General features: G+C 36.0%; 1 protein-coding gene across 1 annotated transcript in view; it reads right to left on the reverse strand.

Moving 5' to 3' along the window:
* The window catches only part of LOC111044466 (transducin-like enhancer protein 4), a 202902-nt gene that overhangs the window by 63015 nt on the left and 112680 nt on the right, over positions 1–27207 (reverse strand). Inside the window, 1 exon segment of the mRNA XM_039435578.1 lies at positions 24880–24905. Coding sequence (XP_039291512.1) covers positions 24880–24905 — 26 coding nt within the window.

Here is a 27207-nt window from a genome sequence, read left to right on the forward strand (position 1 = left end):
TGATTAAAAATACCTAAAATAGTCATCGATAAGCTCTATCAACTGCCACAAGTCCCATATCTGTAAAAATTTCAGGAGCTCCGCCCCATCTATGCAAAGTTTGATTTTAGATTCTCAATTATCAGGCTTTAGATACAATTTAAACAAAAAATATCGAGTGGAAAAGATTGAGCATGAAAATCTCTTCAATTAATGTCCAGTAACATTTTCACCAAAAGTTGAAAATAAGTTTGAAATTTGAGAGAATGTGATTATTCAATTGCAAACTGTTGGCAACTGTTGATTCTATTGAATCATTCACTATGAAGAGATAGCAGATCTCGTGCGCATCCATCGTTATTGTCCTGACACCAGCTGGCTCAGATCTTTGTTTATAGGTAGACTTGAGAAGCGCGTGAACACTAGCGTCAGGTGATCAATTTTCATAACGACAAGGAAAGTTGTGTGAGTGCGCCACACCAGATTTTTTAGTTTTTACTTGAGCCGCCATATTGGACACAAGTATCATAGAACATTTTTATTGATGTCATCTTATCAAGAAGAAGAAGAAGAAGAAGAAGAAGAAGAAGAAGAAGAAGAAGAAGAAGAAGAAGAAGAAGAAGAAGAAGAAGAAGAAGATGAAGAAGAAGAAGAAGAAGAAGAAGAAGAAGGAAGAAGAAGAAGAAGAAGAAATTGGAGCGAAATGGAGGAAATAAAAGGAAGAAAAAAACAGATGATGTTGATGTCGACGTTGATGATTTTGATTATGGATTTGAGAGGAAGACCGAGCGAACCGAATGTGGATTTGGGGAGAGATAATCTATAGTGGAGAAGAATATAAAATGATAGAAAGAACACAAATAATGGGATGATAGGGAGTGAGAGGGGGAGAGAGAGACAGAGATAGAGAGAGATTGGAAGCACCCGGTAAGGAATAGAGTGGATATGGAGGAATAGCGCGACCCCGCTGTAATCCCCCGGGAGATTTCAACCCCAAGATTTGGGGGATGAAAGAACAGAAATGAATTGCTGACTCTCAGACTGTGCAGGGGGCAGAAAAAGTGATTCAAAAGGGGTAGAGAGGACGAAAGAGAGGGGGGGAAATATTGCACGCAGATAAGAGGCCATCCACCCTCTCAACACACCACAACTATGGTTCTCCTTCTTCTTCTTCTCTTCTTCTTCTTCTTCTTCTTCTTCTTCTTCTTCTTCTCCTCCTTCTTCTTCATCATCTTCTCCTCATCTTCTTCTTCACACTTCTCGTCCTCCTTCTCATCACATTCTTACTCCTTCTTCTCCTCCTCATCTTCTTCCTCATCCTCCTCTTTCACCACCATCACCTCTATCTCCATCTTCTCTTTCTTCTTCTTCTTCATCATCATCTCTTCTTCTTCTTCTTCTTCTCCTTCTTCTTCACCATCTTGTCCTCATCTTCTTCTTCACTCTTCTCGCCCTCCTTCTCATCACATTCTTACTCCTTCTTCTCCTCCTCATCTTCTCCCTCATCCTCCTCCTTCTTCTCATCTTCTTCCTCACCATCCTTCTCCTCCTTCTCCTTTTCCTCCTTCTCCCCATCTTCTTCCTCTTTCTCCGAAGAAGAAGAAAAAAAGGAGGAGGAAGAAGAAGGAAGAAGAAGAAGAAGGAGAAGAAGAAGAAAAAGAAGAAGAAGAAAAAGAAGAAGAAGAAGAAGAAGAAGAAGAAGAAGGAGAAGAAGAAGAAGAGGAAGAAGAAAAAGAAGAAGAATACAAGAGAGGAAGAAGAAGAATACAAGAGAAGAAGAAGAAGAATACAAGAGAAGAAGAAAAAGAAGAAGAAGAGAAATAAGAAAAAGAAGGACTGTGGAATGAATAATAGGTCGAGGGTGAAGAGGAAAATGGGTGGAAAAGGGTGTAAAGGGGGAAGAAAAATATGAGAACGTCGGTTGCAGTGTTAGTGATGCCCCGCCCCACCATTCAACCCTCCGTCGTTTCAATGTAAAGCTGGCTTTCCCTCATCATCAATAAATTCAACGTGTTGGGCTGCTTGCTAGCAGATAGAGATCAACCCAGAAAGGGTGGCAACAGAGATAGAAAAAAGTCGTTGCGAGAGAGAGATCGAGAGATATCGAGAGAGTGAGCTAGTGTATAAGAGAAAGCCGGATAGGAAAGATTTCTATGCGTCATTTAACATCATCTCTGTTAGAGAGAAGAGGGTGCAAGAAAAATAATGCAGCTTTGGATGCCAGAAAAGGGCTGTTCAAGTCCTGAAGGTGAACCACCGCTTTTGGAATCTGGAATCGTTATCAGTTGCAAGCCTCAGGGTGGTGCAGGAGAGAGAAGCAGCTGAGGAGGAGGAGCGGAGGAGGAGGACGTAGAGGAGGATGAGGAGAAAGAGATAAAGAAGGGAGAGGAGTGGAGAAGGAGGATGAAGAGGAGGATGGGGAGAAAGAGATAAATGAAGAGGAGGAGGTGGAGGAGTAGGAGGAGGAGCGGTGGAGGAGGATGAAGAAGGGGATGGGGGGAAAGAGATAAAGGAGGAGGGGGAGGAGGAGGAGATGAAAAATGTGAGAAAAACGTGAGTAGGGGGAAGGTGAGAGTACTGAAGAAAAGCTGGCTCAAAGCTGCCCAGAAGCTGCCCCCAAATCTATGCCAAAGCTGATTCTTGGTTCTAATCTTGCCCAATCCAATGTAATCTGAACTAACTTAACCTAGCCATACCCCTAATCTCACAATAAACCTCAAATGAAGATCCTCATTCCGGCTTTTTTGGAAAAAACTAGATCCAGCTTTTTTTATTTCTTGAATAACTAAGAAACCATTAATTTTACAAAAAAATACAAGGGTTACTTTTTCCAGTAAATCTAATAACAAATCCATTTGTTAAGATTGAACAGAAAATAAGGATCAGTCCCACTCTTATGGAAAAAGTAGATCCAGCTTTTTTTCATTTCTTGAATAACTAAGAAACCATTGATTCTATCAAAAGCTACAAGAATTATTTTTTTCAGTAAATCCATTTGTCAAGGGATCAGTCATCCTCTCTAACCTAACTCAACATTTTCTGAAACTGAGCAACAACAAGCACTCAGAATCTCTGATGATATTTTTATGTTGAGACCTAGCACAGCTCCCTTTCTTAAGGAATACCAACCTCAACACCAACCCCCCCCCCCCCACCAACATGGGGGGGTGACCCTCTGTCTTTAACCAGCTAAGTTTGAACTACTTGGAAATTCACCTTCCCTCAGGTTGTATTAAACATTTATTATAAAAATACATCATTAGTGTTGATAATATTTGTATGATGAAGATAATAATAGTGATATTAATGTTGATATCAAAAATTTGATTCAGATTTTTTTTTCCATTTTTTACAATACATACCATTAGCTGCAACTTTTATGCCAAACATCAATCTCAATAATGAAAAAGAGTGGAAGTATATGACTGATCCAAACTTAATCCAACAATTCTCACTTTCTCCTGGAATCTCTTTTGAAGAATGGTATGAAAAAAAATTTAATAAATATAGGTGGAGAATCTTAGGTTTAGGGGAGTACACCCAGAAAGAAATTGTAGGTGTAGATGAGTACACCCAGAAAATATATTTTTTTCATTCAAATGTTTTTAAAATCAAGAACATTATTCTACTTTAATAAAATAAATTCATTTGAAAAAAACTAAGCTCATATAGATGGTGCAAATTTGACACTATATCATCACAGTCAGTATTTGAATATCTTGTGCTTTGAAAGAAGCTGATAAATTGAATAATAATATAAAATGGTATGTTGCTTTAAAATTAGATTTGAAGAAAATGATTGGAGATCATTCTATGGGAGGACAAGAACACTTCTACTAATTAATGATAATGTTTAGTAATCAATGGGATGATACTGAGGGTAGAATATGGAATAATATTAATACATTTGTAGAGTATGGAAGTGGTTGAGAGATGGATTCAATTAATACTTTTGATTTGAATATTGTCTAGTTTTTAACCAAATTTTTGTTATTTTATGGAAGATTTTTTCAAATTTATAATACTTTTTTTTACTGTTCCACTCAGTGGTGTATATTCAAACTTATTATCATAGAGGATTAAACAGTAGGCACTGATTTTTGCTGAAAAATTATTTGTTGTTTCCAATGCCAACTTTATGTCTATTGCTCCAGATTTCAATAGTTCATTTTGCTTACTACAGTCTATAAAAACCAATGGTCCATATTCATCAAATGTTTTATACTCAATTGATGAACTGCTGTTATAAGGATAGTATTCATTTTGGAATTCAGAGAACATGTGATACAATAAATGTTTATTACCAGCAATATTTTCATAGGGGAATGATTGAGCATTTAAATAAAGATTAACATTGTTCAGATTACAGAAATCAAAATGAGACCTGTTAGCAGTTATAACATTTTTCCTATTCTTTTGAAATCCAAGAATAATGAATCTAGGTTTTAATATGTTCAAAGTTGTCTTTACTGTCCATTGAAGATTAGTAGTTTCAGGTAATTGTGGAAATTCATGCAATTCCCATGACCTGAATGGAATGCTAATTGGTATATCACTATGTGTTAAACTCAGCAGATCAAGACAAACAGTGTCAGAAGCATGTATGTAGGGTACTTTCCATTATAGTTTTGCAATTTTCACTGATTTTGCTGTCTCTGATTCAATACAATCCAAGTCTGATGATGATCTTAATAGAACAATTTCCTGACGAACATTTAATAGAACTTTTCTATAGTCTTCCATTACACCTAACCACATATCCAAAGGAATGCAAAAGCAGAATTTATCTAAGCTTTTCCATTCAGTCAACTTCCATCCTGCATTCTCCATAATTTTTCATTTAGTTTTGATTGACGTAGATAGTTTTTCTTGTTTGTTGTCAATCCTACATTACGTGTGCGATCAACCTCAACCTCTCCCAATTCATTTTTATTATATATTTTTTCTTCTCAATAAAACCTGAGGAAAGGTGAGTTTCCAAGTAGTTCGAACTTAGCTGGTTAAAGACAGAGGGTCACCATCCCCCCACAGGGGGGGTGTTAGTGCTGAGGTTGGTGTTCCTTAAGAAAGGGTCTCAACATGAAAATATCATTGGAGATTCTGAGTGCTTGTTGCTCAGATTCAGAAAAAGTTGAGGGTGACTGATCTCTTGACAAGTGCATTTGCTGAAAAAAATTATTGTTGTAGCTTTTGATAAAATTAACGGTTTCTTAGTTATTCAAGAAATTGGATCTAATTTTTCCATAAGATCCTTATTTTCTGTTCAATCTTAACAAATGGATTTACTGGAAAAAGTTATTCTTGTAAAATTAATGGTTTCTTGGTTATTCAAGAAATTGGATCTACTTTTTCCATAAGATCCTTATTTTCTGTTCAATCTTAACAAATGGGGTGTCGATGGTTTCCTAATCAGATTTACTGGAAATGTTATTCTTGTAGTTTTTTTGTAAAATTAATGGTTTCTTAGTTATTCAAGAAATAAAAAAAAGCTGGATCTAGTTTTTTCCAAGAACAGGGGAATGAGGATCTTCATTTGAGGTTTATTGTGAGATTAGGGGTATGGCTAGGTTAAGTTAGTTCAGATTACATTGGATTGGGCAAGGTTAGAACCTTGAAGAATCAGCTTTGGAGTGGATTTGGGGGCAGCCTTGGGGCAGCTTTGAGCCAGCTTTTCTTCAGTGCCATCACATTACCCCTACTAACGTGGAAAAGAATAAAGGAAAGAATATAAAATTAGAGTACTACCATGATTGAGATAATTGAAAGGATTTTTTGCCAGAGCTGAGGGATTTGGTGAGCTATGGTACAAATCTTTTTGTTTGGGCGCCTCGGTGAGAGAGAGAGAGAGTTGGATACTAAGAGAGAGTAAGATAGTAAGAGAGTGTGATAGTATGAGAGAGTGATATAGTAAGAGAGAGAATAAGGTAGTGTTAAAAAAGTGAGAGTCAGAGTGAGTGAGTGAAAGAGAGAGGGTGAAGATTCCGTAGAGCCCCAGAGATATCTTGGTGATTTTACTACTCTTCCCCCAACGTAATCATTCTTTCTCTCCTTTTTTATTAAGTGAGGAGTCATTCCAGCTAAATAACGCTTAATGAACAATACAATTAGCTGATAATCTCTTCCCATTGTCTCAGATTGATTAATTAATTGCTTCTCATCATTGTGGAAAAGTTTGGGGGAAAATGAAGAGAGCAATAATAATTGGAGTCATTCAATTTTGTGTGAAAAATGAGTTCACTATAATTGACTGAACTAAGATTTTATTGTTGTACTAGCTGTCAGGCTCGCTTCGCTCGCCATATCCATCTAACAAGGGGGCTCCGCCCCCTGGACCCCCGGCTGGATCGTCCAAGAATGACATCAGCAGGCTCGCTTCGCTCGCCTGCATTTTTCATTTGAGCATTTTTATCATATGTTAGGACAATCCAGACGGGGACCAGACTAAACGTCTGGCTAAACGGATATGGCGAGCGAAGCGAGATAATCAAGAGATTGGGAAAAGAAGAATATACATGCTAAGAGACGAACTTTAAATCCTTAAAAACAACCCTTAGAGTTAAAATATTGCCAAAAGATTTCTTAGTGCGCCTCTAAAGGGCCAACTGAACATACCTACCAAATTTGAACGTTTTTGGTCCGGTAGATTTTTAGTTATGCGAGTGAGTGAGTCAGTCAGTCAGTCAGTCAGTGAGTGAGTGCCATTTCGCTTTTATATAATATAGACTAACCTAACCTAATAAAGCCTTTATTCAGACTCTGTTCGAACGGAGGAATGTAAGCTGTTCGTTTAAACACCGTATGAAACACATTAAGATAAATGCAACCATATCTACAAGTAAACGTGTTTTAGCGTTGAACCAGAGATTAAAGAAATAAAAAATATTAAGTTACTTTATGGTTGTGCGTAGTGTTAGCATTATAGCCTTAATCCCTAGATTTCTAGAAACTAGAATTTCCTTACGTAAATAGCAAATCAATTTGAAAGTCAATACCCATATGATTTACAAAACAAATCAAATATCAAAATCAAATCAATAAAAAACAGAGCTTGACATGAATCCCTATACATCTTATGTATAACATTCCTAAAGTGAGGTTCACGTTATAATGCCGGTGAGAAAGATAGGAGAACAACGTTGCCAAACCTATGTCTTGTCAATGTCTTCTATGTCCGGTAGCTGATACAGGTTTAATGATGTGAAATTAATTGTTCATTCTCGTTAAAAATAATGAATTTTATTTTATCAAGCAAGAAATTATATTTTTCAATAATCTCGAAATCAAATTGCATAATTAAGATAATAATATCGGGGACCGAGCTCCGCTATGGAGTACAAAAGCATAACAAATGTATTACGAAAGAAGAAATTATAATAACATTCATACAGAAATGTTCTATCTAATCACAGTAGATTTATTCCCAAAGGGAAGGCAAAAATTTCCCTCACAAAGGCCCAGTTGCACAAAAGCCGGTTAAAGTTTAATCCTGATTAACTTCACGTGAACCGAATCAGAGAGGACCATTTCAAAAAGATGGATCTACTGGAATTAATCAGGATTGAAAATAACCCGGCTTTTTTGCAACCAGCACTAAGCATAATTTTATTTTGACACAGTCCACCACACATTAACTCGTTCATTCACTTCCATCACCAACATACGACGAAATAATTATCCTTAGAATGTCCTTCAACGAGTTTTCCAAGGGATGAGACCTAGTTCAATCGAATCTTTATATTATAAACCTACTATGTTCTGAATTTCGTGAGAATCGTTAGAGCCGTTTTCGAGGTCCGGTGAAATACAAACATATAAACATCCAAACATATGAACATGAAAACAGAAGTTTCTCGTTTAAAAGGATAAATTATCAATTAAATTAAAAATTCTACATTGTTGAAAGACGATCTGACAATAGAGCAAAGCGAGAAAGAGATAGCGCTATCCACTTTGTTGAATGATAGACAAGGATAGCAATACCATTGCTAATCAAAAACTGCCATTATAAAGTGGACCTCACTATAGTTATTTTTTTCTCCCATACATTATTCCGTTGGAATCATGCATTTAATAATGGTGATATGTTTTGAAGTGCCATTCATGTGAAATCTCCTATTATTTCATCGGCTTCTGTAATTAATTAAATTTATAGTGGAGCCTTTGTGCCAAGAGCAATTTGATATCAAAGTTTTGCTGGAATTCAGTTCTATTACATGGTTAATTAGTTAATTTCATAGAGTGGTTATGATGAAGCATTCAATTTGTGTCATAGACTTGAGTAACAAAGTACTACCTAATTCTTCTTCTTCTTCTTCTTCACCACCATATTCTTCTTCTTCTTCTCCTTCTCCTTCTCCTCCTTCTATTCGTACTACTCCTCCTCATCTTACTCCTTCTCTTATCCTCATCCTTTTCTTCTTCTTCCTGTTTCAATCCTCTCGATATTTTCTCCTTCTCCACCTCCTCCTCTTCCTCAAGTTTTTCCTCCTCCTCCTACTAAACCACCTCCCACTTCTTAGCTCCTTCTTCCTCCACATCCTCTCCTTCTTCTCTCTTCTTCATTTTCTTATTCTCCTTCGTCTTCTCTGTGTTTTCCCTGCCTTACCATCTCCTCCTATTCCTCTTCTTCTTCTTCTTCTTCTTCTTCTTCTTCTTCTTCTTCTTCTTCTTCTTCTTCTTCTTCTTCTTCTTCTTCTTCTTCTTCTTCTTCTTCTTCTTCTTCTTCTTCTTCGTCTTCCCCTATAATTGTATTAAATCTTTTAATTCACAATACATATTTTGTGCTATGGGCAACACACTATTATACACGTTTTTAAACATGATTGATTATCAGTTATCACCGAATTAATTTTTAAAAACTATTTGAAACTATGAACTCATAGAAAGTTCTGGTATTTGTCACACAAATATTCCATCTTTGTAGGTCCACGATATAATGGTAGTGTTTGATCAGCAATGGTATTGCTATCCTTGGTTATCATTCAACAAAGCGAATAGCGCTATCTCTTCCTCGCTTCGCTCTGTTGCCAGATCGTCTTTCAACAATGTGTGATTGATCATTATTTAACAAAATATTTCATCTTGATTATGAAATTATTGAAAAATAAAATTTCTTGCTTAAAAAAATATAATGGATTTTTTTAAACGAGAATGAAAAGTTAATATTACATCAATAAACCTGTATCAGCTACCGTCTATAGAAAGCATTGACAAGACATAGGTTCGGCAACGTTGTTGTCCTATTTTTCTATATATTCTTTTTAAATTGATAATTTGAAAGTGGAACAACTGAAAAATAATTTTAAAAGAAATTAAAATGAAGAAGTTCCACATTTTATAGAAAATTCATGAAGTTCTGGCATTTGCCACACAGAGATTTCATCTTAGTTGACCAAGCGAAGTGAGGTCTAAGATTCAAGTCGACGGTTTGGCATTTCTCTTAATGTTTAAATGTTTATATTATGTTGATATGTTGCGCATTTACGGCGAAACGCGGTAATGGATTTTCATGAAATTTGACAGGTATGTTCCTTTTTTAATTGCGCGTCGACGTATATACAGTTTTTGAAGATTTAGCATTTCAAGGATAATATAGAAGGGAAAAGGAGCCCCCTTCATACGCCAATATTAGAGTGAAAATCGGAATATAGAATTATTCATTGACCGAGCGAAGTGAGGTCTAAGATTCAAGTCGACGGTTTGGCATTTCTCTTAATGTTTAAATGTTAAAATGTTAAAGTATTTGAATATTTGAATGTTTAAATGTTTATATACCTATATGTTGCGCATTTACGGCAAAACGCGGTAATAGATTTTCATGAAATTTGACAGGCATGGGTCCTTTTTTAATTGCGCGTCGACGTATATACAAGGTTTTTGGAAATTTTGCATTTCAAGGATAACATAAAAGGAAAAAGGAGCCTCCTTCATACGCCAATATTAGAGTGAAAATCAGACTATAGAATTATTCATCATAAATCAGCTGACAAATAATTACACAGATGAGTGGAGAAGCAAGTCTATTGCTGTATTTCCATAAGGTCTATAGTTTCAATCAGGTACTTGTGGATGAGAATACTGCGTGAGGTCTACTGTTCACAGAACTACTAGTATTACAGTATTACTCAATGATTAAAGTGAAGCAGCCTCATAAACAAACCATGTGGACAACAAAGGCTTACTACAAACTCTCAAATATTTAGCACACTGCCTACTGAGAGATGGTGCGCATTGGTTGACACAGACGCCACTATAATGAGGTCCACGTTATAATGGCAATGAAGAAAGATAAGAGAGCAATGTTGCCTATCCTCTGTCTTGTCCATGACTTCTGTGAACAGTAGCTGATACAGGTTTATTGATGTAATATTGACTGTTCATTCTCGTTTAAAATAATTAATTATTTAAAAAAAAATAATAATAATATAATGTGACCTGGCTGGCTCGGGTCTGGTGTCAGAGTTTCCAGGTCGCAACCTGAACAATAATCAAATAATTAATTATATTTTATTAAGTGAGAAATTATATTTTTCAATAATGAATTTTCATAATTAAGATGAAATATTTTTATATATCTTATTTATTTATGAAGCAAGAAAGAGATAGCGCTATCCACTTTCTTGTATGGTAGACAAGGATAGCAATACCATCACTAATCAAACACTGCCATTATAACATGGACCTTACTATATACTGCAACACACCGGGGTCTGCAAAGCAAGCCAACGGTTCTGCGAATTTGGTTGACTGACCAATATTAAACAGTGCCTGTGGCTTTGTTGTTATGTTAGTCTTGCTGGTGAGAATTCCACCAGACTGCACCATTACATTATGGCGCCCAACTACAGTATTCCTTTCCCACAACCACTGATTACCACACTAGAAGCAGCAGCAGCCTCTCTGTGAATACATTCCAGAACTGGATAGAAACTGTGGTGAAAGAGAAGCTTTTGGATGAGAGACAGAGAAATCGAGAAAGAGAGAGAGAGAGAGAGAGAGAGAGAGCCATTCAACGATACAAACACAGAGCAATGCGGTTTGAGGTCGGTGGTGGAAAAGTGTACAGTCAGGGTTTAGCCCGGGTTTGCAGAGCAGTGGAATGAGGAATGATATTGGTCACACCGGGCCGGATCTACTGGGGCAAGGGGTTAAGCCACAAAAGGGTTATGGGTGAAGTGGGTGAGTGTGGTTGCTGCCTGGTGTGTGGATTAAGTAGAGCTTCTAAAGTACTAGTTGTGAGTGGGTGGGGGGGTGATGACACATCCACCACACACAGGGTTGCAAGTGTGTGTACTCTGGATAATTCGAAGGGGTTGAGGGTTAGTGTTCAAGACCAACTTCCCCCAAAGTCTTCTCAGGGGGGAGAGAACAGGGATCTGTGTTTCACACCACCAAACTTTCAGGCAAGCAATGTGCAAATGTGTGTGTGTGTGAGGGAAGTCAGCACATACACACACACAGACACACGCAATGTGCGTGTCAGCAAACAGGGTTTCCAACCCCCACCCTTTTACACCCACTCACCCACACCTCACAGCTTTAATCGAGCCACCTCCTCCTCCTCATCACCAAACCCTCACTCCATGTAATCACTGTAATTAGTCCAATTAACAGCTTCACCACTTTGGCACTTTGTAGTGAGAGCAGTTGTATGCGCATGCGCAAACCACACCACCCCACCCACCAGAACCCACTTGCCAGGCCAGACTATTCCCACTGGATTGCCACATCGTTGGCTCCACTAGTAAATTGTATTCCCATTTCGCAGCACGGCTATTAATGTGCTATGCCAAGCTGATGATACAGTTGCCACCAGCAATATTTGGTGACCAACACAACAGATATTCTATACTCCCTTCATTCATTACTGCAGGGCTATTCAGTTTTTTTTTTTAATTTAATACTAGCAGGTAACGTGTGCAAGAAGCTATATTAAAACTTGACATAATGAAATCTTGAAGATTTGAAAACAGGCCTATATTTAACCTCGGTTAATATTAAGTTATTATTCGGTTATTATTATTAGTCACCCTCGGTTAATTTATGTGCAAAAAATCTAGTTAATCAGTCGAGTAGTTCAGACGTGATGATGCGTCAAACATAATTTTCCTAACCCGTACATGTATAAGACAGTTCTTTGCTTTATTACAGTAAAGATGATTATCAATAAAAACACTTCCCTCACGTGGGCTACTTTGAGGGACGGAACTATGTGAGGTCCATGTTATGATGACAGTATTTGATCAACTTTGGTTTTGCTTTCCTTGTCTATCATTCGACAAAGCCGGTGGTACTATCCTTTTCTAGGTTCACAACGATGCCAATTATGTTTTTGACAGTTTAGAAATATAATTAATTAATGAAGAGAATCGGTATCGCTATTCTTCTATATTTATCCACTGCAATTATAACGTGGACCTAACTATAGTTGTTGAACTATTTTAAAAATTTAAAAAAAGAGTACTACAAGATGTTTATATTGTTTTTGTAATAAATTATCAATTCAACAAACCAACATCAATAATTGAAATGTGAAGCAAGATTTATAAGCGAATGATATTTTGGAGCTTTACTATAGTGAGGTCCACGTTATAATGGCATTTTTGATTAGCAATGGTATTGCTATTCTTGTCTATCAATCAACAAAGCGGATAGCACTATCTCTTCCTCGCTTTGCTCTGTTGCCAGATCGTCTTTTAACAATATATATGAATTGACCGAGCGAAGTGAGGTCCAAGATTCAAGTCGACGGTTTGGCATTTCTCTTAATGTTTAAATGTTTATATGTTGCGCATTTACGGCGAAACGCGGTAATAGATTTTCATGAACAGGTATGTTCCTTTATACATTGCACGTCGACGTATATACAAGGATATTGGATATTTTGCATTTCAAGGATAATATAAAAGGAAAAGGTAGCCTCATTCATACGCCAATATTGGAGTAAAAAGCAGACTATAGAATTATTCATCATAAATCAGCTGTCTAGTGGACTATAATACTACCCGATCAAAAACATCGAACATATTGAAAATGTATCTTTCCATCAACGTTGTAGACAGTTGCAGCCAGACCTGATAACAGCGCTCACACTCACATTCCGGGACGACACGGCACGGTACGATAGGACAGAAAGTTAATATTACATCAATGTGCCTGTATCAGCTACCGTCTATAGAAGGCATTGACAAGACAGAGGTTCGGCAACGTTGTTCTGCTATCTTTCTCCACTGCCATTATAACGTGGACCTCACTATATCTGATTATCAATTCAACAAAACAGCATCAATAAGCGAAACGTGGAGCAAGATTTATTAGGGAATGATATTTTGAAGCTTGACTAAAAGGGTCACTGATATGGATTTCAAAAAGATCTGAGGGACTATGAAGTGAGAAGAGAAGATAAGGGAATGAAAAACGTGGGAGGAGGGAGAGAAAAAAGGCAGAGCAAAATTGTAGGGAACAAATGAAATGCCCTGTTTTTGCGGTGCTGGTGAAAACGAATAGGACCTGCTTTATTTCTCATTCACCTCCATTTTCGTTTTTTTCAATCTCTATCGGTCTCTCACATTCTCTCTCTCTCTTTCTCTCTCTCTCTCTCTCTCAAAATCTCTTTTTTTTCTATCTCTGTCTTACTATTCATCTACTTTTCTTTTGCTCATTCAACATGAAATTCCACCTAAACCCTTACAAAGCCTAAAACTCTTTTTACAACTTCTCTCACTCACACTCTCACTCACTCCCTCCCGCTTTCGATCTCTGTCTCACTCTTTCTCTCTCTCTATCACTCGCTCTCTCTCAGTTCCTCCATAACTTCATTCACCCAGAACTCTTTACAACTTCTCTTTCACTCTCATTCACTCTTCTTCTTCATTCATTCTTCTCATTCTCTCTCACTCTCTCTCTCTACTTCCTTCATACCTTCATTCACCCTCCTTCTTCTTCACAATGATGCCATCCTTTTCTATCCTTTATCCAGCCGACAATTCAAGGGAAAAATATTGGACGACTCAGAAACAAACCACTATGCATTTTTTTTGCCATGTTCCCCAAACCATTAAATCCCAGATTCTCTTTGCGAGTTTATCCCTTTCCTGCCCTTTCTCCTTCCCTTCTCCTTCTCATCTTCCCTTTCATCGTCCCTTATCCTACCCTTCTCCTTCTCATTTCATTATCAACATAATCACGAGTACTAGCTTTGTCCCATTCAGGTCCCCTATATTTTCATCAAAATGTTTTCTCTATCAAGAACGCTTCACAATTCCGACCATTATCTCTTGTCTTCTTCTTTCATGTCGTTGTCTTCTTCTCTCCTCTCCTTCTGCTTCTTCTTCATCCTTCTTCTTCTTCTTCTTTTTCTCCTTTTTCTTCTCCTGTCTCTTCTTCTTCTCCTCTCTTCTTCTTCTTCTTCTTCACCTCTCTTCTTCATCTTCTCCTCCTCTCTTCTTCTTCATCACCTCTCTTCTTCTTCATCTTCTTCTCCTCTCTTCTTCTACTTCTCCTGCCATCTCCTATCTTCTTCTTCTCCTATCTTCTTCTTCTTCTTCTTCTTCTACTTCTCCTATCTTCTTCTTCTTCTTCTTCTACTTCTCCTATCTTCTTCTTCTTCTTCTTCTACTTCTCCTGCCATCTCCTGTCTTCTTCTTCTTCTTCTTCTCTCCTCTTCTTCTTCTTTTTCATTTTCATCTTCTTCTTCATTTTCTTCTTCTTCTTCTAAGAGACAAAATCAGTTCCCTCTTCTTCCTTTTTTCTTCTTCTTTTTCTTTTTCCTCTTCTCCTCTTCATTATCCTCTCCTTTGTCACATTATCTCTCTCCCTCCTCCGACTCTTCAAAATCGCTCAATATACGGCAGATTTATTTTTATTTTATTATTATAATTTTTACAAGAAGCAAAAGAAGATATTATTATTATCACTTTTTCATTTTGCTTTTATATTTTTTTCAACGTCGAACCTGTTCCACTCCCCGTCATCCGAGAGAGTGTTCTCTATCTCCTCGATACCCTTTCTGAGAATGGACATATAAACTTCACAGTTTCATGTGAAAACATTACAGCAATATTCGCATATTCCATCATTATTTCTCTGCTCAATATTATTGTAAAACTCTTCAGTCTGTATATGATATTTTATCCTGTTATTTTACTGCTACTGGTGATTATTTTTAACGCTAGAACATAAGCTGAATTTTGTTTTGTTAAAAACAAGATTAGAGGAATCTGAATCTCTCGACACAATCCTTTTTCCGTACTCGTAATCACTACAATAGTGAGGTCCACGTTATAATGCTATCATTGTCTATCAACAAAGCAGATAGCGCTATCCTTTTCTACCTTCGCAAAATTGTCTGATCGTTTCCCAACAATCTAGAATTATAATTAACCTGCAAAATGTTTCATCTCAATCATGAATATCGTACATTATTCAAATATTCAAAAATATATTTTCTTGGTGAATAAACTTTAATTAATCTTTATTTGAAGCTTGGTATCAGATATCATCTATAAAAGGCAGACACACGGCAACAATGTTGTTTTTTAACAATATGAAGAAAATACTACTTCTTATTCATGAGAATGTATTATTTAATAATTGTAAAATATATTTTCTTGACGAATACAAAATAATTGATAATTTTGAACAAGAATGAACAGTTAATATTACATGAATAAACCTGTATCAGCTACCTTTTATAGAAGGCATTGACAAGACATAGGTTCGGCAACGTTGTTCTCCTATCTTTCTCCACTGCCATTATAACGTGGACCTCACTATAGTTGCAATATTTCATCTTTATTATGAGAATTCATTATTGGAAAATATAATTTCTTGCTCAATGAAATTTAATTGATTATTTTAAACTAGGATGAACAGTTAATATTACATCAATAAACCTGTATCAGCTACCGTCTATAGAAGGCATTGACAAGACAGACGATCGGCAACGTTATTCTCCTATCTTTCTCCACTGCCATTATAAATCAAATCAAATTTTATTCAGCAATTAACAACAGTTTTACATGAAAATGAATAAATAATTTGTAGTTAAATGATTGGCGTGGCTAGAAAAAGAAATCTTGTGTTCTAGCCACGAGTTCAAAACATTTCTTACATATATTTAAACATGATTTTAGAATTAATACAGCTCTTTATAATATAATCCAGACCAGTACAATACAGATAGACAAATAAAAATAAAAAATCATATACTTAATTAATCATAATATAATATAACCAAGATACCAAGATATAACGTGGATCTCACTATTAGTCAAGAAGCCAACGAATGAAAGAGCCAGTTTCCTGACTCTTTCGATTTCTTTCTTGAAGAATATCGACGAAAAGGGAGAGTCGAAACATGCGGTTAGGGATAGAAAGAGTTTGCCCCCGGGTGACAGACTGGTTCAATTGACGAGGAGGAGGATGGATGAGGAGGATGAGGAGAAGGAGGAGGAGGAGGAGGAGGAGGAGGTGAAGGAGGTGTGATGTGCAAATCGAGAGAAAACCATCTCTGGAAAGCCAGTCGCGTTGCGAAAACATTTCTGACGCTTTTCCTGCCCCACCCCTCACCCGCCATTCGACAATTTCCTTTTCCCTCCAGTTCTGCCAACTTGGTCTCGTGTGATTCTGGACTCCTCTCACTCTCTCTCTCTCTCTACTGTTACTCCTCCAGGAAGAGGAGGAGGAGGAGGAAGAAGAAGAACACAGTAGAAGAAAAAGAAAACAGGTGGAGAAGAAGAAGAACACAGTAGAAGAAAAAGAAAACAGGTGGAGAAGAAGAAGATGGAGAAAAAGAAGAAGAAGAAAAAAACATGAATAATTGAAGGAGACAGGAGGAGGAGATGATGATGAAGAAGGAGAAGAAGAAGAAGAAGAAGAAGAGAGAGAGAGAGTTCTCCTTGAAGCAATCTTCTACATCTCACTCGCCGCAGCAAAACCCCTCCATAAACTTTGTAGCACCGGATCTCAGTTGCTACCAGCTTACTTCAACCACTATGTATATATATATATGTCTATTTTATATACCCCATTATATATGTAGGGCAACCCTTTTTCTTACCGTAATCTTTACACGTACTCCTGTACACTACACTGTTACCAACATACCCATACCAAAAAGTTTATGTGCTTTCTCTTTCTCTCTTACTTCTCCACCACGCCATCTTTATACTCTTTTCATCACTCCATCCTTCTTTTTTCTTCTCCACTTCCTCCTCCTATACTCGAACTGCTCTCTCAGCCACAGTTTTTTTACTTTCCTTGCCCTATTACCATTAGGTAAGGAAAGTATTGCTTTCCAAAAAAATTAAGGTACCCCAATTTCTGAATTGCTATACGTTTTAAGGTCCCCTGAGTCCAAAAAGTGGTTTTTGGGTATTGGCCTGTGTGTGTGTGTGTGTGTGTGTGTGTGTGTGTGTTGTGTGTGTGTGGTGTGTGTGTGTGTGGTGTGTGTGTGTGTGGTGTGTGTGTGTGTGTGGTGTGGTGTGTGTGTGTGTGTGTGTGTGTGTGTGTGTGTGTGTGTGTGTGTGTATGAGTGTATGTGCGTCTGTGTACACGATATCTCATCTCCCAATTAACGGAATGACTTGAAATTTGGAACTTGAGGTCCTTACAGTATAAGGATCCGACACGAACAATTTCGATCAAATGCGATTCAAGATGGCGGCTAAAATGCCGAAAATGTTGTCAAAAACAGGGTTTTTCGCGATTTTCTCAAAAACGGCTCCAACGATTTCGATTAAATTTATACCAAAAATAGTAATTGATAAGCTCTATCAACTGCCACAAGTCTCATATCTGTAGAAAGGAGCTCCGCCCCATCTATGCAAAGTTTGATTTTTGATTCTCAATTATCAGGCTTCAGATGCAATTTAAACAAAAAATTTCAAGTGGAAAAGATTGAGCATAAAAATCTCTACAATTAATGTCCAGTAACATTTACACCTAATATTGAAAATAAGCTTGAAATTCAAGAGAATTTTATTATTTCAAAATGCAAAGTGCAATTGCAACTGTTGATTCTATTAAATGATTCACTATGAAGAGATAGCAGACCTCGTGTGTATCCAGCGTTATCGTCCTGTCACCAGCTGGCTCAGATCTTTGTTTATAAGTAGACTTGAGATGCGCGAGAACACTAGCGTCAGGTGATCAATTTTGATAACGGCAAGAAAGTTGTGTGAGTGCGTCACACCAGATTTTTATTTTTCTCGTCCACTTTCTCTTTCTCTCTTACTTCTTCACCACGCCATCTTTATCCTCCTTTCATCACTCCATCCTCCTTTTTTCTTCTACACTTCCTTCTCCTTCTATACTCGAACTGCTCTCTCATCCATAGTTTTTTTTTGTTGTGGTCTGCGTTTCCAACTTATATCCCGTGCGCTTTTCCTTTCCATTCATATATTCTTCGCGCACTTCATTTTCTCATCCGACCTTCTTCTTATAATTCTCCGATTTCTCCACGTTCTTCTCACATCCTGCTTCTTCTTCTTCTCATTCTCCTTCTTCTCCTCCCCCTCCTCATGTCCTGTCTCCTTCTTCTTCTTCGTCATCTTCACCTTTTTCTCCCTAATAAGATTCCTTCTTTCTCTCTCCCGATTTACTTCTTTATTTCTCCCTAATAAGATTCCTTCTTTCTCTCTCCCGATTTACTTCTTCATTTCCTTATAATTCTCCGATTTCTCCACGTTCCCCTCACATCCTGCTTCTTATTCTTATTCTTCTCTTTTTGTTCTTGTTCTTCTTCTGATTCTCCTTCTTCTCCTCCCTCTCCTCATCCTCATGTCTTCTTCTTCTTCGTCATCTTCTCCTCTTTCTCCCTGATAAGATTCCTCCTTCCTCTCTCCCGATTTGGTTCTTCATTTCCTTGAAGGTAGATTTAATTTCGTAATCCATCGTAAAATTCTTTCCGAAGGTAAATTCATGTCCTAAACTCTTCCCGCCCTTTTCCACTGTTCACTCTATTCCTTCCCCCCACTAATTCGACAATTCATCAAATTTCAATATCTAACCCAACTTCATCATTTTTTCGTTCCGTTTTGTTGTCAAATTCTAAGTCATGAAAATGTATTCTCCTGTCTTTGTTTATTTTTCTCTCATCTTTATCCACTTTCATTTTCCTCTTCTACTTCTTATCATCCTCTCCATGTTTATTTTCCACTTCTGCTCTCCCAGTCAATTTCATTCCTTTTTGGTAGTTGATGTAGTATCTATCTTATTTCTTCTTCTCATACTTCTTCTTTACTTCTCCTTCTGCTCCTTGATTTCATCATCCTTCTCTGCATCCCTCCTCTCCATTCTCTTTCTCCTTTCCTTCCTCATACACATCATCGACTTCTTCTTCTTCTTCTTGTCCATCTTCTTCTTCTTCTTCTGTCTTCTTCTACTTCTCCTTCTGCTCTTCCTTCTCCTCTTCCTTCTTTTCCTTCTACTCCTTATTCTACTCAATCTTACTTCCTTCTACTCATCTTACTTCTTTCCTTATCATCTCTCCTCATCCTCTTCTTCTTCTTCCTCTTTTTAATCCTCTCAATATTTTTCTCCTTCTTCTCCTTCTACACCTCCTCCTCCTCCTCTTCCTCATGTTTTACCTCCTCCTCCTACCACTCCCACTTATTTTCTCCTTCTTCCTCATCATCCTCTTCTTCATTCTCTTATTCTCCTTCCTCTTCTCCGTTTTTTCCCTGCCTTCCCACCTCCTCACCACCTAACTACCCCCTTCTTCATCACTCTTGAATCAAGCATATTTACCTCCCCCCCACAAACCAACCTGATTTATACGCCGACCTCTATCCACCCCATCACTCTCTCACTCTCTCTTTTCCTTTTTTATTCATCCACAAGCAGCAGCCCGATATATGGCCGGCAAAACTCTCGTGTGAGTTAAAACCAACCCAAACACAAGCCGACATCAATTTCTCCCAGGGCGGATTTTTCTGCTCTCGTTTCCAAATTGCGCGAAGAGCGTAAATATTGGAGAAGAATGATAGAGAAACAGGAGGATTTTGTGTGTGTGTGTGTGTGTGTGTGTGAGAGAGAGAGAGAGAGAGAGAGAGAGCGTTCAGCAAAAGCATGAGCAAACTCAGATCTCCGCGTTTCCCGTTTTTTCCACATCGATTCATTTCTCTCACTCACTCAATCATTCTCTCTCACTCATGCTCCCTTCAAGCGCAGATAGTATGTATATAAATACTTCACACAATACCAAACAGCTAGGGAATGGAAAAAGTTTCCACCACCCTCTGCCTGGTTGCCTGGTTGGGTGATGAACAAAAAGACTGGCAATATCAGAATTTCCTCGCATTTTTCGAAAGGGGAAATGGATAACCGTTCTCCAGCTATTAAATAATAATAAAATGCTCTCCGCGACCATTTTATGCTCTCTCTCTCTCTCTCAGCCACAATCATCCCTGTGAAATTGGTCTGAATAATTGGTTCAACCCTCTCACTTGTGTAATACGTTAACTGACAACTGGAAGAATGTGGAATTTTCTATAGTGAGATGCACGTTATAATGGCAGTGGAGAAAGATGGGAGGAAAGCCTTGCCGATTCTCAGTCTTGTCAATGCCTTCTATGGGGGTAGTTAACTAGATGAACTTGTTTAAAATAGTCAATTATATTTTATTTGTTAAGGGAATATATATTTTTTTCAATTATCCATACTATAATAAAGGAAAGAATTGGCTCATACACGTACGGGATAGGAAAAACTTTTTTGAAGAATTATCACGTCTCAACTACTGGACTGATTAACTTGAAATTTTGCATATAGATTCTCAATTAACCGAGGATAGTTATAAACCTATTTTCAATTCTTTAGGATTTCATTACGTCAAGTTTTCAGTTTGTCAAGTTTTAAAATGGGCCCTTGCGGATCATGGTTTACCAGCTAGTTAAATTATAGATTTTTGTAATTGAGATTTTATTTTTTGTTAATCAATATACAAATCTTGAAGTAACCTTTATTTCTAAAAACTTTAAAATAGTTCAACAACTAGTTTCGACCCTAACTTAGGTCATTTTCAAGTTAAAAAATCATTTCAACTTTAAAATAGTTCAACAACTAGTTTCGACCCTAACTTAGGTCATTTTCAAGTTGAAAAATCATTTCAACTTTAAAATAGTTCAACAACTAGTTTCGACCCTAACTTAGGTCATTTTCAAGTTAAAAAATCGTTTCAACTTTAAAATAGTTCAACAACTAGTTTCGACCCTAACTTAGGTCATTTTCAAGTTGAAAAATCATTTCAACTTTGAAATAGTTCAACAACTAGTTTCGACCATAACTGAGGTCATTTTCAAGTTGAAAAATCATTTCAACTTTAAAATAGTTCAACAACTAGTTTCGACCCTAACTTAGGTCATTTTCAAGTTAAAAAATCGTTTCAACTTTAAAATAGTTCAACAACTAGTTTCGACCCTAACTTAGGTCATTTTCAAGTTGAAAAATCATTTCAACTTTGAAATAGTTCAACAACTAGTTTCGACCATAACTGAGGCCATTTTCAATTTGAAAAACCAGTTTCGACCCTAACTTAGGTCATTTTCAAGTTGAAAAATCAGTTTCGACCCTAACTTGAAAAATCATTTCATCTTGAAAATGACCTAATGACAAATGACCTAGGTCATTTTCAAGTTGGAAGATCATTCAAAAAATCTTGTTAATGACCTAAGTTAGGGTCGAAACTAGTTGTTGAACTATTTTAAAGTTTTTAAAAATGAAGGGTACTTCAAGATTTGTATATTGTTTTCATTAATTTGTTATTCAATTATATTTCCACATTCGGAAAACGATCTGGCAACGTTGCGGAGATAGAAAAGGAAAGCGCTATCAACTTTCTCTAATGATAGATGAGGATATAAACACCAATGTTATTCGAACACTGCCATTATAACGTGGACCACGATGGAATTCGTGCATCACTGTCCGGTCTAACGAATAAATCGTGGTGGTTTTTTGTTTGTTTAGAATGTTTGTGATATCCTCATGCAACATGGAAATACTGAATTAATTGATGCGTGTTTAACCGCACCCTTCTGACCAGTCATTGGTATTTGTTTTATCCTGCACATATTCAATATTCATTCATTCATCTGCATTTTTCTGTTTATTTACCAATGGGAAATTCGTCCGCTGTTTTCCACCGTTCATTCCAATCCAATCTCATCGATAATTCATTCTACAAATTAATACCTTAAAATACCAGTAGTTCTGCTAACAGTAGACCTCGCTCATGAATACAACTTTCAATCTAATGAGAAGGGCCAGTACAATAAATACAGAATATTGTGAAGATTCAGGTATCATCTATGTTATCTATCATTTTCTCGATTGAAAGTGCTAGAGACACTGTTTCCAGGGACACTGGACTTATCGAGTAGGTTCCTTTATATCAAATACATACAAATTTTACCTTTTAAATGAAAAATACTAAGAAATTGTCAAAAAACCACAGATTCATTGATACTTAGAAAGACCGGTTTCGGTCTTTATCAGAGATTGACAATGGTGTAATCACCGAAACCGGTCTTTCTAAGTATCAATAAATATGTGGTTTTTTGACAATTTCTTAGTCTTTTTCATTCAATATGAATAATTACCACAATATCAACTTCTCAACTACACAACAAGAAAGACAAAATTAATCTTTATACCTTCACATATAAATTTCTTTCTACAACTGCAGTATTAGACTCCAATACAATTACGATTTTTTAAAAATAATTTATCTAAAATATTTTATAAATCAACTTAATAATTATAATAAGATGATTCAATTTAATTATTCTATCTAATCATAATAATTTATTTCATAATGATATATTATTAGAATAAGATAAAACAATTAGTATAATCTGCAAAAAAAATTGGTAGGAATGAGATTTGAACCTGGGTCCCACAGGGTAAGAAGCCATGGTCTAGTCTAACCATTTGGTAACCATGTGCTCGTAACAATAAATGTGAAAAAGTATGAACATGAATTGCTGTATCTTCAAAGACACATCCTTTCTGGATTGAGGTTAGTTTACGGGTTTTTAAAATTACAAAAAAACCAGAGGTCTTATCAAAAATTGTTACACATACGTTTCTGCGCCTTGTTTCAAAGAACTCGCATACCAAATTTCATCCAAATCGGACAATAACTGCGACTGTAACTGCGGTACAAACAAACAAACGAACAGACAAAAGCTGATCGAGTCGAAACTAAGACCTCAGCTTCGCTTCGGTCAATAACGATATGTTCGATAGATAATTATTTCGAACTAGTTTCAGATCCAAGCGATAAATTTCAGTTATGACAGTATTCAAAGATTAGAGTTATCACAATCTAAGGGCTGGTTTTCGAGCTCGGGATTTAGCTAAGTTCTAGACTTCAAACAGCTGGAGTCAGAAAATCGGCTTTCCAAAACGGGGCGTAGTCGTAGTTTTTATTATGATAATCTTTATTTTCTCATTTCTATAATTGGAAACTTTTTTTCTTGACGAAAGAGAACATTTCTAAAAAATTCAAAATAACTGAAACTTCATACTATTTTCTCTTTATTCTTTTTCGTGTTCTTCAATTTTCATAGTCATAGCCATAGTCACAATTAAATTAAAATAAAACTAAACAATTGAAGACTGAATAGAATAAAGAGAAAATAGTGAAGTTTCAGCCATTTTGAATTATTAAGGAATGGATCATTTCGTCTAGGAGAAACGTTTCCAATAATAGAAATGAGAAAATAAAGATTATCATGGAAACTACGACTACTTCGTTTCGGAGATCCAATTTTCTGACTCCAGCTGTTTGAAGTCTAGAACTTAGCTAAATCCCGAGCTTGGAAACCAGCCCTGAGATAATCTTCATTGCACCTATTCAATCATCATTAAAAGGAAAATAATCTTGAACAGTGATACATTTTAATTGATACATTCTAATGGAGAAGATTGTAAGAGAAAAAAATCTGGTGTGGTACACTCACATAACTTTCCTTGCTCATTGATCTATAAGCCTCTTAAACGAGGATAATATTTAGGGGGATAACATTATACCCATTGGCGGCTAAATAATTAAAACTACGACTATGCTATTGTTATTGTGTTTAGAGTACATTTTCCTGTTAGTTTCTCAGGGAGGAGACTTATGCCAGTTAATAGAGCTAATATAAAACTATACAGGGAATTTGAAAAAAATCGGTCAAGTCATTTTTGAGAAAATCGTGATAGAAATTTAACAAAATTCATTCTTCTCAGGAATATTACGGAGCTCCTGCAATTTTCCCAGAAATGAGACACATGTCAGTTGATAGGGCTTATAAATAGCTATCTAGGGTATATTAGAAAATCGTTAGAGCCGTTTTCGAGAAAATCGTGAAAAACATGGTTTTTTAGCCGTTATCCGCCATTTTTTCCACCATTTTGGATTGAATTTTATTGAATTTCTTATTGTCGGATCCTCATGGTATAAGGACCTTAAGTTTAAAATTTTAAGTCAATCGGTTAATTAGGAATGGAGTTATCGTGTTCACACACACACACACACACACACACACACACACACACACACACACACACACACACACACACACACACACACACACACACACACACACACACACACACACATATCATGTTTTTGGACTCAGGGGACCTTGAAACGTATAGAAAACATGAAATTAGGGTACCTTAAATTTTTTTGGAAAGCAATACTTTCCTTACCTATGGCAATAGGCTAAGAAAGTAATTATGTATCAATTTCTAAATATAATAAAAAGGAAAAAAACACGAAAAGAAGAAAGAAGAAATTTGGTCGCAGTTTAATCATAAACGTTAAAATCGTTCCATAATTTCCGGATTACCTAATAATATATAGTGGAAATTTAAATAAATAAAAAATTTCATTTATTTTTTACTTACATGCCTCTCCTCTGCAGAATTGAGTCCTGAAACAGAAGAACAGAATTTGATTTATAAAGTTAACTAGCAAGAACCCGTGCTTCAAACACAATAGTAGGTACTACATGGAATTTTTGAAAGTGATCTGAAAAAATGTTAAAACAACAGAACTGAATCCTTATCATTCTACCTTCATTTAGAGAGGCTTTTTTTGAGCCGAATGGAAATCTATGTATAAAAAAATGAATGTCTGTGTGTTTGTATGTTTGTTTGTTCCCTGTAGACTTGAAAACTACTTGACATGACGGCATGAAACTTCGGGAATATGTTGTGTGAATATTGGGGATGGTTTCTGAACAGAAATTTTAGTAGGGGGGCTAATAATAATTATTTATTAATCCATTTTACAGACATATGTTTTCGAAATTTTCGGCCGAGCGGCTACTGAAGAACGAAAAGATGATCATGATTCAAGATCATATTGTGATAATATGATTCAGCATCTAAAGTTACCAGCTGTAATAAACATATCACCCTGTGATAAATTATTGTGTACTGGTATTAAAACGGTAGTTTGGAGTTGAAGTGTAGTTGATTGGTACCAGCAGTTGATAATGGTTCCTTAGAAGACCTATACAAATAATATTATCACTCCCCTATCATTGAGAAACTGGAAAATGTTGAAAAAAATTATTCAACTAATGAAAGAGACTATATATATATAGTATTCATATTGCATTCATTAATTACTGGAGAATGAAAGAATAATTTACAATTTTTTGAATTTAGCTTAGCTTATATTCATCCTAAAATGGTGCATAATCAAAAAGGTGCATAGGACCTTACTTTTTTGTTCAGCTTGCCAAAATACCCCTCATTTCAATATTAAAATTTTCGACTGACTGTACAGTGAGTCAATCATTCTATCAAGGCTTGAATAATTTTGAAATTTTAATTAAATGAAAATGGTAGAGAATAATTATCATGTAGATATCAACACCTTTATCTAAAGACATATTAACTGCATGCGTTTTCATATTGCCGATACAGCATTGATAAAACTGTAGACGTTCATTTAGCAGTCTCAAAAAACTGTTCTAGCTGAAAAATTAATCATACATGCCACGTGTGGGCTTAAACATTGCATCAGGAAAACGAAGCTCAAAACTATGGTTTTCCTAAACATATGTTTTTGAGATAATTTCTTTGATGCAGCTGATTCACATTCACCATTATATTATACAGAGTTTGTGAAAATAAAAATATTTATTGATTACCAAAACAATACTATTATTATATTAATGATAATAATTAATTATCAAAACAATACTTTTATTATATCAATAATAATATTATTAAACATATATTTATCAATTATCAGAACAATATTATTGAGGTTAAGTGGAATCAGGTAGAGAGCAATAATAGAACAGATGTTCTTTTTTGAATTTCTATCATATTATTTTGTTATTTCCAATGATTACAACATATGTTAGAATATCACATGTCAATAAATTAATAAATTATCTCATTTCCATATGGCACTCACCTTACCATGTTCATAACCTTACTTAATAGGATCCTTTTTCATCCTTTGAAACCCTTAGAAGCAAAATATCTCAAAATCCGTTCTTAGTGCGCGTCTAGCATGTTTGAAGAATATTTGTGCAAAGTTTCAAGTCTGTAGGACAATTAGTTTGAGCTGCAGTGTGATTTTACTTCAAAATTTTCGAAAAATGCCCTCTCCTGGACCCCCCTGTGCTCCTGATCGAAATTTTTCTGCATAGATCTAATTTTTCTTCGTAGCTGAACAAAAAAGTTCCTCATGACTTTGCTGTGCAATGAGCGGTTAAAAAGTACAAAATTTTGGAGGGCCCCAGCTCCCTTAGGGGGGCAAATTTCTGAAAATCCTTTCTTAGTGGATTTTTTCAGGCTACCATAAACAATCGTGCAAAATTTCAAGTTCTAAGGCTCAGTAGTTTGGGCTGTGATGTGATTTCAGTTGTCACGTGGTATTTTAGCACCACAAAATATTTTTGAAATGAACTATTGAGCTTTAATGGAATTATAAAATAGAAAGGAAAGATAGCCTAGTCAAAGTACCACTCAAGTAAAATCGAATGTTATTAGTGATGAAGAGTAATCATATTATCTAAAGCGATAAGAAAAACATGCAAAATTGTAATTCAACAATAATGAGAATCCATTGGCAGAATTAAAAATTATAAAGCGGCTTATTTATTATTGGCAGATCATAAAAAATAAAATTTTGCATGTACATTTGAGGTTAGAATGGTTTGTTTTGTTTTAAAATGAATCAATCGATCTAGGATAAATCGATAGTTATTT

This window comes from Nilaparvata lugens, chromosome 9, assembly GCF_014356525.2.
Source record: "Nilaparvata lugens isolate BPH chromosome 9, ASM1435652v1, whole genome shotgun sequence".
NCBI classification, from domain to species: Eukaryota; Metazoa; Arthropoda; class Insecta; order Hemiptera; family Delphacidae; genus Nilaparvata; species Nilaparvata lugens.